This window comes from Myripristis murdjan, chromosome 2, assembly GCF_902150065.1.
Source record: "Myripristis murdjan chromosome 2, fMyrMur1.1, whole genome shotgun sequence".
In the NCBI taxonomy this organism is placed as follows: Eukaryota; Metazoa; Chordata; class Actinopteri; order Holocentriformes; family Holocentridae; genus Myripristis; species Myripristis murdjan.
In genome coordinates this window covers 7869514-7882735 of record NC_043981.1, presented here as the reverse complement: position 1 = coordinate 7882735, position 13222 = coordinate 7869514, and the positions used below count along the sequence as shown (strand labels likewise).

General features: G+C 41.1%; 2 protein-coding genes across 3 annotated transcripts; one reads left to right on the top strand and one right to left on the bottom strand.

Moving 5' to 3' along the window:
• The first annotated feature begins 1961 nt into the window (after positions 1–1961).
• Positions 1962–2987, top strand: gpbar1 (G protein-coupled bile acid receptor 1). Its single transcript, XM_030075452.1, has one exon. It carries the CDS (start codon positions 1962–1964, stop codon positions 2985–2987), a length of 1026 nt encoding a protein of 341 aa, XP_029931312.1.
• Positions 2988–5469: 2482 nt separating this feature from the next.
• Positions 5470–13183, bottom strand: LOC115373415 (keratin, type II cytoskeletal 8-like). 2 transcript variants are annotated; one of them, XM_030071796.1, is made up of 9 exons: positions 12971–13183; positions 11113–11321; positions 9879–9939; positions 9272–9367; positions 8899–9063; positions 8678–8803; positions 8310–8530; positions 8164–8189; positions 5470–6261 (listed from the first exon to the last, which is right to left on the bottom strand). In XM_030071796.1, exons 1-9 carry the CDS (start codon positions 13154–13156, stop codon positions 6101–6103), a joined length of 1251 nt encoding a protein of 416 aa, XP_029927656.1. In that variant the 5' UTR covers positions 13157–13183; the 3' UTR covers positions 5470–6100. The 2 variants fall into 2 exon arrangements, with proteins under 2 accessions (XP_029927656.1, XP_029927662.1); XM_030071802.1 differs by having other exon boundaries at positions 6145–6306.
• Between the last annotated feature and the right edge of the window lie 39 nt (positions 13184–13222).

Genomic DNA, 13222 nt, shown 5'->3' with positions numbered 1-13222 from the left:
CCTCTCTCGCTCTCTCAGGTTTTGATAAGACTGCTGTCTGGTGGAGTTCACTAGAAGGATCTGCTCACAGTGCAGGAGGAGCTCCCCTCCTTCATGATGGAGGCTGCGTCTTGTTTGCGCCCCTGCCTGTGGATGTGACATGCCTCGCACAACACTGGAGCCATAAGATACAGAGCTTTCACTGAATTTCTTCTCACAAACAACAGATGCGGTTTCTCATCACAACAAGGTAACAGTTTCTAATTCAAAGTTTGAATTCAAGTTTCCAATTCAAAGTCACTCTAGCAACACAGTGGTGTCAGTGATATATTATTATCATCAGCTCCAGTGCTTTGCTGCTGCTACTTATTCAATTTACTCTGAACTGTTTTATGTGTTTGTGCTTTTGTTTATTTATGATTTGCTGTATGCAGCATATGTGTTCAAGACAAATCATAAGACATATAAGAATTGTATATACAACTATACAAGTATACACTATCATATCGTAACGCATTCTATAGTATCGTACATTTCACTCAAAATTTTTATTATTGTATTTTATTATTATTTTATTATTAATATTTTTACTGTGACTAATACACATATTTTCACTCAAAATATAGCAATAATTAGTATTATTATTATTTTTTATTTCCATTCCATGGAAATTTCTGGCTCCTTAGAAAGGTGCTGGAAAAATTTTCAACTTTAAACTTGAACTTTTAACCTTTTAATGACTTCATTTGTCAAAGCTGACACAGGACCTCGATACTGCTCAGTTCCCTCGATTGTGTGTTTGCTTGCCCGCAGCCTGTGATGTGCTCATGTCATTCATCTGAATGTGAGAACAACTTTTACATTAGAAATGCTGATATACTATGATGTTAAATTCCTTTTTAATGTGATTATCAAATATGATTTTTCATTTCATAATAATCCAAGTAGACTTAAAATCAGTCTTACATTTGAGAGAAATAAAATAACCACACACATACAGTAATAAAGCTTGTGCACATACAGCTGCAGTATGTGGAACATATAGGTGTGGTTTATTGCAGGTCTATATATGGAAGGATATAATACACAATACAGAGACGTACTTTTGTTATTTCTGTGTCGCTTTATCAAACTCATACAAATGTAGCGTTCATTTTTGAAACTTGAGCGCATTGGCTCCAAACATGCAACATACAGTATAAAGGGAGAGCCAACTCCTCGATCTCACCTGATGAATTATTGAAAGACAGTTAACTCACGTCCATGAGCGCTTCTTCTCCTCTTACCTGCTCAGGGTTCAGGTTGTTATATGACCAAAATGTACATGGAACCATTAATATTAGACTTCTTTTCTCGTTTTTGGTTTTCCATCTCACTCTCGGCAAATCGCTCCTCTGCCCCCTTGAGATCGGCTTGTTCTTCATCCCTCTGGATTTTTCTTTCTTCCTGTTAGTCTCCACATCATGGAGAGTGGCCTGGAGTTCAATCAAATGTGCGCCTGAGGCCGTCTGGGCCTGCGCGAAAATCATGCACTTTGTCTTTTGAGCCTGAGCCCCACTTCGACTTCCTAAGCAGCAAGAGCCTCGTTTTTTCTCAATGAGGAAGGCTGCTCTTTTTCCTCCATCATGACAGCCGTGACATCTCAGTTTTCCTGGGTTGCTGATAACAGCTTGGCTGGGATTCAGATGACTTACGTTTTTAGTCCGAAAGGCTTGTTTGAAGGGTCTTTGAGAGGCAGAATTCCTGGACTTAGAACACAGGAAGGCATCATTTCTCTGTAAGCTTGGATATCATATCAGAGACCCTGCTAATAGTCTGTTCCATCACACAACCTTAGTCATGTCACTTAACTGTACTTTTTGTATTTTATGGATTTATTTACTTATTTGACATTTGTGATGTGCCCCGCTACAGGGTACCTGCACCTTGTTGGGCGTGGAGACGGGCTCTGAGGGAGAGAAGGCCTGGCGATTTAACCAGCGATGGACGGCAACGAGTCCCAAGCTCTGCTGTCCAAGGAACAGCTCATCTACGCCATCACCGTCCCGCTGTCCACCTCCATCATCCTGGCCAACCTCGTCATCATCTTGGCCATCGCCTGCAACAGGCAGCTCCACAACACGCCCAACTACTTCTTCCTCAGCCTGTTGGTGGCCGATCTGTGCACGGGCGTGGCTCTCCCTTTCATACCGTGGATGGGTCTGAACCGGGAGTTAAGCTTTAGCTCCTGTCTTGTGGTTCACGTCTTCCCAAACTTCCTGTTCCTGGCCTTTCTTTTCAACCTGGTGATGGTCCACTACGAGCGCTACATATGCATCGTCAGCCCCTTGCATTACAGCAGCTTGTGGATGCATCGTAGTTTTCCGTTGGCATTGCTCGTTGTGTGGACGCCACCGCTGCTTTATGCGTCCCTACCTGCTTTTGGGTGGAATAACTGGACAGGGCCGGACTGGAATGGCTGTTGTGCAGATAGCAGAGGGACAACGCCTCTTGGGAACTGCTCAAGAAATGGAACCGCTTGCTGCTCGTACCAGCGAGTTTTCCCCAACGCTTTCATCTACTTGGAGGTGTACGGGCTCGTCTTACCTGCTATTCTTACCATCGCCGGCATGACAGGCCGCGTTCTGTGGATCACCCGAGGCCAGCTGAAAGACATTTGCCGTCTCCATCGCTCGGTGGAGAGGGGAAGTCAAGCGTCAGACCGGGAACAGAGGCTGAACCTGCGATACACTCGCTGCGTGGTGGCCGTGTCGCTGACCTTTCTCGCTTGCTGGGTTCCCTACCTCATTTACATGCACGTCTGCGTGGCGTTCTTACTGGGCGAGACCAAATGGGGCTCCACCACGCTCATCGTGCTGTCCTGCATCGGCATCGGAAGCATGGCCGTCGTGCCGCTGGTGCTCGGCCTTGCCAACCGGCAATACACCGAGCCCGCGAACAAACTTCTCCAAAAACTCAGAGACCGGTGGAGACGGAGGATGCAGGAATCAGAGGAGATTTCACTCTAAGGAAAACAAATACATTTTCATATTTATGATGGTTAATATCCAGTTGGTGATGCAGCCATTGATAATGAACCATTGATGTGGATGGGCTGCATTCCCAATGATGAAAGCTGCTGTGAGAAAATGTTGCCTCATAACAGGGAAATCACTAGAAAACCAACTATGCATATTTCTCTTTGATTCTCTGTTACATTTGTTTATTAATGTCTCCCAAAAAGAATGCCTGTTATTTTACTTCTAGTGCAGTGGATATAATTGTATGCCATCCGTCTTTTCAAAAGTTTTACATTTTAGACATTTACTTGTATGGAAGCATGCTGCATGCACAATAGATATGAAGGGTCTATAAAAATGTCAAAGCAGTTACAGGAATGCATTTGCAAATACATGAATATATTAAATTTGCAAAGATGGGAGGTGCTGTTTTGCTTTTTACATTTGGATAACCACTTGAAATTTGCGACCATTTCAGAGTAAAAGGTCTTCCATCATGAGAATTCAAATGCCTTATTAGAGCCTTCAAAAGCAAGTAGAGCAAAAGACATTCCAGTTATAATTTTGACACCATTATTGCATAATCGTGTGTGATATACGTACACGTTTTGGGGAATACATTTTAATTTTTTGTTTATTCATTCAATCATTTTTACAGAGCTCCTCATAAAACATGCAAATATCTGTTTAAATAAATTGTCAGTACTGTTATAGGAAATGGCAAATGCAAATGACATTATTAAATCTGAGTTTTCATTTTGAGCCACTACTTTGCACATATGAGTGACAAATTTAAATTCAAACATAGGATTACATTGCCATTTTACATATTATTTCAATATCATTATTTCATATTATTTCAATTGTGCACACAGTCTGCTTCCATATTAGCTGACTTATATAAACTGACCCATGTGTTTATAGGCTAATAGGAGCAGGAAGGGCAACATGTCTGAAAGAGTTCAGTTGTGAAAATTGAAGACAAATCAAATCAAATCAGAAATTAAAAGAATGTTTCAAAAGTAGCCATAATTCAATAATGTATTAATCTTGTTATTTTCTTTCCTTTGAATGTTCTCTCATGAGTTTACTTTTCTGGCCTGCTAAATGTGAAAGATGAAATGTACTGTAACTTGCAGGACGCTCAGTGAACTACCTTTGTATCCATGTTATATTTCATAGAAATACAACAAGTCCTTTTCAAAAGACATCGTTTTTGTTCCTCTTTGTTGCCGACAAGTGGACTTGAGGTTTCCGTGGAAACGTCTAGACAGATGTGAACATCAGCTGCACTGGTTGGAGATGCTCTCCATCTGTCACCCCTCCTGCTTGCAGTGTTTACTCCTACTTCCCATCACCAGTGTTTATCTACATGCTGGTATGTGGGCTGAGGAGGGGGGATGCACTCGCAGTCCATAATACATCTAGAAGACACAGGGAGATTAAACCTACAGCAGGAATGCAAAGAAAACAAACATGACGGGGAAACTAAGCTCTGAGAATGACTAACTCCCTTTTTTTAGCTTTCCATTCTCATTGAAATAAATAGCTTCCCCCAAAAAGGAGGCCTGCTTGATGTGAAAGTTTAATATTTCAGCCATATGTGGATAAAATGTTTGATGAAAGGAAAACAAAATCATGCCTGTACTTTTGCTGTGCTTGTTTTCGAAAAATATCACTTCATGAGTCAAGGCTATCTTTTATTTGCTATTTTGCATGTACAATCGTTACATGCACAAAGAGAATGAGACAAAAGGCAGCATTATGCCTGCATATGACTCCTAACCACCTGATGCAAACATGCAGTTTTCTTAAAATAAAAATAACATTTATATAAGCAGAATACACAAGGTCAGAATTGTTACATGACATTTAGAGAGATGGATAATCATCGAAGGGTCTGTCAGACGTGTGTGTGTGTGTATTTGTGAAAAATGAGTGCAGGGGGTGTTTAAAATAGACACACAGTTTAAGTGTTGTTCCTTATTGTTTAGAGCCGATATTCGTACTGACGATTTCCTCGTAAGAATATCACATATGTGTTTATGGGAAAGAGAGATGTGAACAAGTGAAGGAGGAGAAGTTTCTTTCTCTAAACACTCTACATCAACAAGAGAAAGTCTTTCTCCTTCCTAACAAACACAAAGAGAACACACTCTGCCAAAATAAATCCTCAATCATTTACACGCACCAGATAGTATCTTCGGGTTTATGTTGGTAAAAGTGTGTGTATGTTCCAGTGCAGAGAGAACATGCGGCTGTCCAGGTAAACAGAGGTGTTACTGCCATATAGGTTCACCAGAGTCTTTGCAGTGAGCCGGCATGAACATTAGACTGGCTCTGGTTCTGTTTTATTGTTTTGAATTGAATTGAGTTGAATTGAATTGAAAAAACTTTAATAATCCCCAGGGGGAAACTTTTAAAGTATTCCCTGTATTGCTTTTTCCACAGATATCAAGCATCTGTAATCAGAACATGTTTTTAAGTGACAACAGAATACAGTTAAAGGTGATGTGAGTGTTAACATTTGATTGTAGGGGGCTTATCTCGCTGTATGTGCATGATATGATATTATGTGTGCTTCTCTACCTTCAATGTGTATAAAAGCCAACAGGAACACATGTTTGACACCACAAGATCCCCTTTTTATTCTGGACTTCATCACGAAACCTTCACACCGTTAGGCATGTGGGCTTCCGTTTCACAAAAAGGACAATCATATTAAAAGTGTGAGAGGAAGAACAATACAGTCGGGTCAGATCAGAACAGGCATCACTGGGGGTCTTGGCGAACATAAACTAAGATAAGAACTTTTCAAAAACACCTTGGCATCAACAACATGCCTTCAAGCAACTTCAAGCACGGCTTCCAGGAAAACTGTTGGATAATATAATAAGACAGTATGTTCTTTGTAAAGGCTGAACTTGACCAGATAAGCCAGGAAGCACACAAAGGAGCCATTTTGTTCGGTACCTTACACGCAGTATCACTTGTTTTTTTTTTTTTCTAAGAGTGCAAATACAGGCTGACCTATATAGAGCTTGATTTCATCATTTTGTTTTCATTCACATTTGGGGTAGCACCTTAGCGCTGACAGAGAGAGGACTGACAGGCAGGTCCAGTCACTCATCAGTGTACAGGGAGCTTTCAGACACCACTCTGCCTGCCTCCACTTCCACTCGGATCAGCAGGCGTTTCTTGGAGTCGGGAGAGCTTTCCGGGATGATGGGCTCCTTACGTGGAGGCTTCCCTGGCGGCTGCGGCTTCAGCGGCGAGTAATCGTCTGCGTGCAAGTAAGGACTTGGATTGGTTGGTTTGTTTTAAAAATCTGAGCGAAAGAGAGGGTTGATTTTAGTTGGACAAAAAAACAAATCAATCATGAGAGCACATTAGTGGTTATGAGATGGACACTTTTTTGACCCAAACATGAGACCTAAAAAATTCTTTCTCTTTACAATGGCTCTTCACATAGAACCAGGAAACTCAGATTGGAAAAAATATATATTGGATTAGAATTAGTTCAGTTTCAGGGTGTTAGTTGCTGTGTCCAGCCTCTTGTTAGCCTCCCCCAACAATCACCTTGTCTGGGACAATACAACGATGAACCTCTTACTGTCTGTCTGTACTGTCGTGTCTGGCTTTAATATATTTTAGTAAATTCCTGATTTAAAGATTGTCTTAGAGTCACAAAAGATTTTTCTTTGTAATAGAAACTCTCTATTCTCGTGTTTTCTTTAAAAAGCAGTTTAGCATAAAAGTAGTGTTACCACTTTGGCTCCACATGCCTCATTCACGCATGTACCGATTTTTTTCCGGTTAGTAACAGGTTGAAGACACTTTTTTCTGTTGCAGGGTGCCAAGGAAGCACCAGCAATATATGTGGAGGAAATATTGGACAATATTTCTGTTTGCCAGTGGGGTGCCAAAGAAGAAAAAATCTGGTCCATGCGCGATGTGGTCCCCAAAAGTGGTAATGCCACATTTTGTGCTAAAATGTGTTTTTAATCAAATCACTGAGAATTTAAACTACAGCCACTGTGGGGAAAGCCTGTCATGATTCCAAAACAAGCCTTACTTCAGTGAGTGCTGCAGTATTTTAAACCCAGCCACTAAAGTACAGACAGTGAAAGGTTTGTCAATGGCAGCTGACATTGTCCCTGGCAGGGCGTCACTGGGGCTTGGCTCACCACGGAGACACAGGTACTTTACAATGGCGATGCAGTTTTGTTTGGGCGATGTTTTAATGTACTCCCACAAACTGATTGCACCAAAACCAACCACAAAATCTGCCAGAACAGAACATGAAAGCAGATCCAAGCTGAGTGTTAGATTTGGTAGTCGTCAGCAAACAAGCAGCCAAGCACAAACACCCAACAGCAGCAGAGCAAAGCAGCAAGCAGGGCAGATTTTCACAGTTGAAACTAGAAAACACTGTGATTGGTGTATGTCAGGGGTCATCGACTACATTTGACCAAAGGCCACAATTTTTCAAAGCAGAAACTATGGGGGCCGGACTCTCAAATAACAAAATTTTAATTCATTTAGGCCTAATCAGTTATAGTTATAGCCCAATTATAGTTTAATATTTTCACGTTCTGTCAAAATGAATGTCATTTTTATTAGTCTATATCATTCGTTATATTTGTTCTTTTCTCCACCTTTCAGACGTAGAATCATCTCTCTCTGCTTGACAGGTATTGTTTTGATACAGTTACTTTTAAAGGAAAACTTAAAATGTGCCCTGAATGCAAGGTACATCATTGATGTATTAAGAATATGGGTAACACTTTACAATAACAGTACAACAATTAACGTTAGTTAACGTTAGTTAATGCCGTAATGGTTAATTAACTGTTAGTTAATAATTATTATGGCATTGAGTAATGTTAATATCTATAATAACCCTTAAATAACATATAAATCAACACCTTAGCATGAACAGCATTAGTACATGATTCTTAGACACATTAGTTAACGGTTAGTTAACTGTTACTTAATGTTCATTACCTGTTACTTAATGTTTATTATGGCATTAACTAATGTTAATTGTTGTACTCTTATTGTAAAGTGTTACCAGAATATGTTTTAACAATGTTGATGTTTTGTAGTGGATTGTTCCTTTAAAAAAAAAAAAAAAAAAAAAAAAAAAAGATAGTGTCTAAAAAAGAAACAGAATAGTTCTTACCTGTCTGACGCATGAGGTCGTCCATTCTTCACGGAGATGGAGAAGGAGAGACAGTCATGAGCAGGAGTATTTATGCATTATACTGTGTATTTCTGATACAGTGAATACACTAAACGCCCTTTGCTCTTCCCTCCCTGCTCGCTCACCTCTTCTCCTCGCCCTCCAGCAGCTTGCGGTAGGTGGCGATCTCGATGTCCAGGGCCAGCTTGAGGTTCATCAGCTCCTGGTACTCGCGCACCTGACGGGCCATGTCCTGCTTGGCCCGCCTCAGGGCCTCCTCCAGCTGGACGATGCTGTCACGGGCCTCCTCCAGGTTCCTCTGACCGTCTCCCTCCGCATCCAAAATGTCTCTCTCCAGGGACTCTTTCTGCGAGGGGAACAGAGCACAGAATAAATGGGATGAAATGGGTTTTTACAAATATTAGGATGTGACCATGAATATGCACTACACAACTGGATCCCAATGCAAGTGTGAGTGAGTGTGTGTGTTTGTGTGTGTGTGTGTGTGTGAGACCTTCTTCTTGAGGGCCTCCAGCTCCCCATTGAGCCTCTGGGTGAGGCGCAGCATGTCTGCGATCTCCTTCTTGACATCACGCACGTCCTGCTCGTGCTTCCCTGCACTGAGGACCAGAGCGTCCATCTGAGGAAGACAGGGGGGGACAAAACAGCAGCATCGGTCACACCGCTGTTGTGGTTTTCTTTTTGAAAATTTCAAATCACCGTCCTCTTCCTGACCTTCTTCTGGTTCCACTGCTCGGCCTCCTCCCTGGTGCGGGCGGCCATGTCGGCGTACTGCGCCTTGACGCTCTCGATGATCTCATCCATGTCCAGCGCCCGTTTGGCGGTGTCACGCACAACCACTGTGGTGTTCTGGATCTGCGACACCAGCTCCTTGATCTCCTTTAATGACAAGAACAGAAAGAACAGAGAGTTATTTGAGGGTGAGGCCATTTGCTCCCTACTCTTAATATTTCACATCAATCAGTAGCAGTAGCATCAAGTTTTATTTTCATCTTTTATTAAACCAATGAGTGTGGAGAGCAGTAGTTCTAAGCAACACTGTAGTGCATAATCTGATTGGCTCAGGCGGCCTGTCAATCAGTCTTACTTCATCGTAGCCCTCCCTGAGGAACTCCAGCTTTCCCATGAGGTCCTCTGCCTCCAGAGCCAGGTCCACTGTCCCCAAGTGACCTTCATCTACATCCTGTCACACACACACACACACACACACACACACACACACGGCATAAACAACATGTGAGAGCATTGTTCCTGATGACCTTTACAAAATATTATGTATCCACACTGATTAAAATTATACACATTTCCAAAAGTGGATTATTTAGTATCTATAAACTGCAGTATCTTGTCTTGCAGGCCATGCTGTTCCAGTCCTGTCCACTAGGTGTTCCGGTGTTTCCTCCCATTACACACCTGTTTTCTGTGTGCAAGCAACCCAGCTGTTCCTCATCATCACCAATCAGCCTCCAACACTTTATATTCCAGTCACTTTACCAGATGTCCACTGTGCTCCCTAGCTTTGTATCTGTCTGTTGGCTTGCTCAACCATTTGCTTCACTTTCAATTTTCAGCAAACATCTGCCTCTCTCTGTGTGTGTCTGCATTTCAGTCCATCACACAAGGTTTCATTCATTCATTCATTTTATTTACTTAAAACCTCGGAAGCACACTGAGGGAGAACCCAGTGTTCTCACCTTTTTGCAAATGACAAACTCATTTTCCAGTTCGGTCTTCTTCTGGAACTCATCCTCATACCTGAAACCGATTTAGAAGTCATTATGAAAAAAAATAATAATTTACAGCATTCATATGTGTGAGTGTGTCCATGTGCTGAGCAGATCCGGACTAGAGCATTGCTGAGGAAAGCGGCGCAGGATGAATGTGTCTCACCCCCTGTCCTTGGATCTCTGCCCTAACAGTTACATATTTTCACCCAAACCTTTGTGTGTATGTGTGTGTGTGTGTGTGTGCACATCCTCCGTTCTGCACCTCAGACATAGTGCAGGACCCTCCCTGAACCCAAGTTAACCCCTGAGGCTTGAGCTTAAGGTTGATGGATGGTAATCTCTCTCTCTCTGCAGCAGGGAAGCAGGTGGAGAAGCGGACAGCAGTGATGTTGCATGGCGTGGGAAAATGTTCCTGCACAAGTCAGGAGGCTCATCGGCACTACAGGGACCTTTACAGCTGTGCATTTTTCTGTGTGCCTCCCTGCCTCGGATGCTTCTGTTGTCATTAATTAGAAAACTATCAAGCACCACTGATTCATCCATCCTGTGCTCCTTTTATTTCTACATATTTCTCCTCAGTTCTTACTGTGCTGATGGGTCAAAAAGCTTCTTTAATTGAACTGAAAACAAAAAAAAAAGATAAATACACTACACACACTTTAATTAGAAAATAATTTCTTAGTGGTTTAGCTGGTGTGGAGGTACAAATAATCTCACAGGTTGAATTCAACAGCTGAGTAACACCAGGCTCACTTTTTCCAATTCCACTTATAATAGGTGACTTTCCCTCTTTGCTATTAAATTTGACCAGCTCGGTAACTGTAGCCCTTTGGCTCCTCCCACTCAGGTTTAAGTCGACCAATGAGAAGATTTCCAGAGCATTTCTATCTTCTGTCTTCATGTTTGTGTAACCACAAATCAAATTTGTTATCTATTTATAAGGGATGTTCATGATTAATCAAGGAGTTAATGCTCTTAGGAAATTAATCTACTAATGTTAGTGATTCATAGATGATAGCTCTATTATATAGATGTAGGCTATTATTTTTTTGCATCTATTTTTCAGTTAAAAAAAGGCCTTTTTAATTGTTGCATTGATGCATTATAGACTAAGTTAAAAGACAAGACAAGCTAAAGACAAGCACAGTTTTTGTCTATCTATCTATCTATGTATGAACCCAAAGGTCCTCGGTCCACTGACTTCATCCTGGTGTGATCCACCTCCTCCTGGCTCTTCCGCAGCTCGGCCTCCAGTTTGGCCTGGTCGTGCTCCAGGCCGTCCATCTGCTGCTGCAGCTCGCACTCCAGCCGCTTCACGGTGTCGTCGATTTTGCCCTTGTAGTTATCCTGCTCCTGGAGGATCTTCAGCCTCGTCTCCAGGACCTTGTTCTTATCCTCCAGGTGCTTCACCTGAGAGACAAAGACAAGGAGATGCCACCAGTGAGACGCTGGGACTAAATGAAAGACATGAAAGAAATTTAAATAATAATAAAAAAAAAAAAAAAGCTGAGGAGCAACAAAGCATTTGTAAGCATAAAAATACTAATGATGAAAATCTGACTTTGATGTTGGAAGATGATTTCAGAAAAGACATCATCTTGTGCATCGTTGTGGCAGTATGTCATGGTGTAAATTAAATCTCTGATGCCTGTCAGGCCTAAAAAAAATATGGAACTGAGGGCCAAAGTTAATGTGATGCATTTATGTCTGCGGCTCATGTTAAGGACATATGGAAACCATTTTCCAGTTTCTAAACATCCGTGTATGTGTGTGTGTGTGTGTGTGTGTGTGTGTGTGTGTGTGAGTTGTTAGTGGGTGTGTGTGAGTTGTTAGTGTGTGCTTCAGTCGTGTGTGTGTGTGAGGAAGAACGAAAGAATGTGAGAAGGTGGGGTCGGGACAGCAGGTGTATGTTATGCATCCAGTATGATTTTCGATTAATTTAAATTTATTTTTATGTGATAAAAAAACACCAACAACCTTTCTGATAAACTCCTATGTTTCAGGAATATTTTGACTGACTTTTGATCCTTATAAACCTGAGACGATAAGGAAAAGAGGCTACAAAACATGCCATATCATATCACAGTAAGAATTACATAAATATACCTTTTATATTAAAAATGTAGGAGATTATTGAGAGAAAAACAATACAAATACCTGGCATCAAAAGAAGCCTGCATATAGCATGGATTTATTAAATTGTCGCAATTCTCAAATTAGCCGCCAGATGGCGCATTAGCTGTAGATCCAGAGGGGTTTTTGTGTTTGAGAGGCAGAGAGGAGGAGAAGCCCGCCAGCGGCAGCTTTTGTTTTTATCCCCCTCTAGGCCTGTTATTTACTATGAACTTTACAACTTTTTTCTTTTAATACTGACAATAACTTTTCCGTTTTTTTTCTTAAACACAAATAAATCAATAAATAGGCTAAATAAGAATACAAAAATATAAAGTAGATTAAAAACTCGTATTTCTTTTTTTAAAGAAAGGAAGCTATACCTGATGTAAAAATAAAACAACATAAAATACAAAACATAGGACAATAAAATGAAATGTAAAAAAAAAAAAAAAAAACTTAAACTTTAGAGTTTTATAGCCTATAGAATAAGGCATGCACTGAGCGTGATAACCCTGAAGTTAAACACCAAGCGAGAGAGAGAGAGAGAGAGAGAGAGAGAGAGAGAGAGAGAGAGAGAGAAATAAAATAATTCTGTGGTTTCGCTGATTGGAAAAGACAAATTCAGTGACTTTTTAGGCTATAGCCTGTTGCTTTATTAAAAAAGCTTAATTTAATTTAATTTAATTTAATGTATTATATTGTTGATTAATTTTATTTTAAATTTTCCCTTTAATATATTATTTTATTGTATTTTACAGTAGGTATGGGCTCCTTGTGTTTAAAAATATTATACCTTTTTTATTTTTTCAGATTTTGTATTTTGATTGATTGATGAACTGACTGATTTGCAGGTTTTGTTAGGGGCTTTCTTTCTTTCTTTTTTTTTTTTTTAGTGTAAATTATTATTTGTAATAGGTTAAATAGGTCGTCAAACGGCTGCAAACCTTATTGATGAAGGCGACGAACTTGTCGTTGAGTCCAACCATCTGGTCCTTCTCCTTGGTCTTGGCGGACTGGTCCTGCGGGTCCACTTTGGAGTCGTGCGACGGGCCGGTCGGGTAGCTCCTGGGCGCTCCTGCCCTCCCGGCCGGGGAGCAGGACTGGCTGCTGTACGCTCCGGGCTTGGACATGTTGTTATGAAGCAGCAGGTGGACGTTTACCAGCCAGTGTCAGACAGAGGGCAGCTGAGCGGGATG

What these genes read in the sequence shown, in the direction of transcription:
- gpbar1 (XM_030075452.1), top strand. Translation starts at nt 1,962, where the DNA reads ATGGACGGCAACGAGTCCCAAGCTCTGCTGTCCAAGGAACAGCTCATC.
- LOC115373415 (XM_030071796.1), bottom strand. Translation starts at nt 13,156, where the DNA reads ATGTCCAAGCCCGGAGCGTACAGCAGCCAGTCCTGCTCCCCGGCCGGG. An exon ending in GTGGATCACACCAGGATGAA is followed by an intron (nt 9,940 to 11,112) that starts GTCAGTGGACCG and finishes AATCGGTTTCAG; the next exon opens with GTATGAGGATGAGTTCCAGA. An exon ending in CGACCTCATGCGTCAGACAG is followed by an intron (nt 6,262 to 8,163) that starts GTAAGAACTATT and finishes ACTTGCACGCAG; the next exon opens with ACGATTACTCGCCGCTGAAG.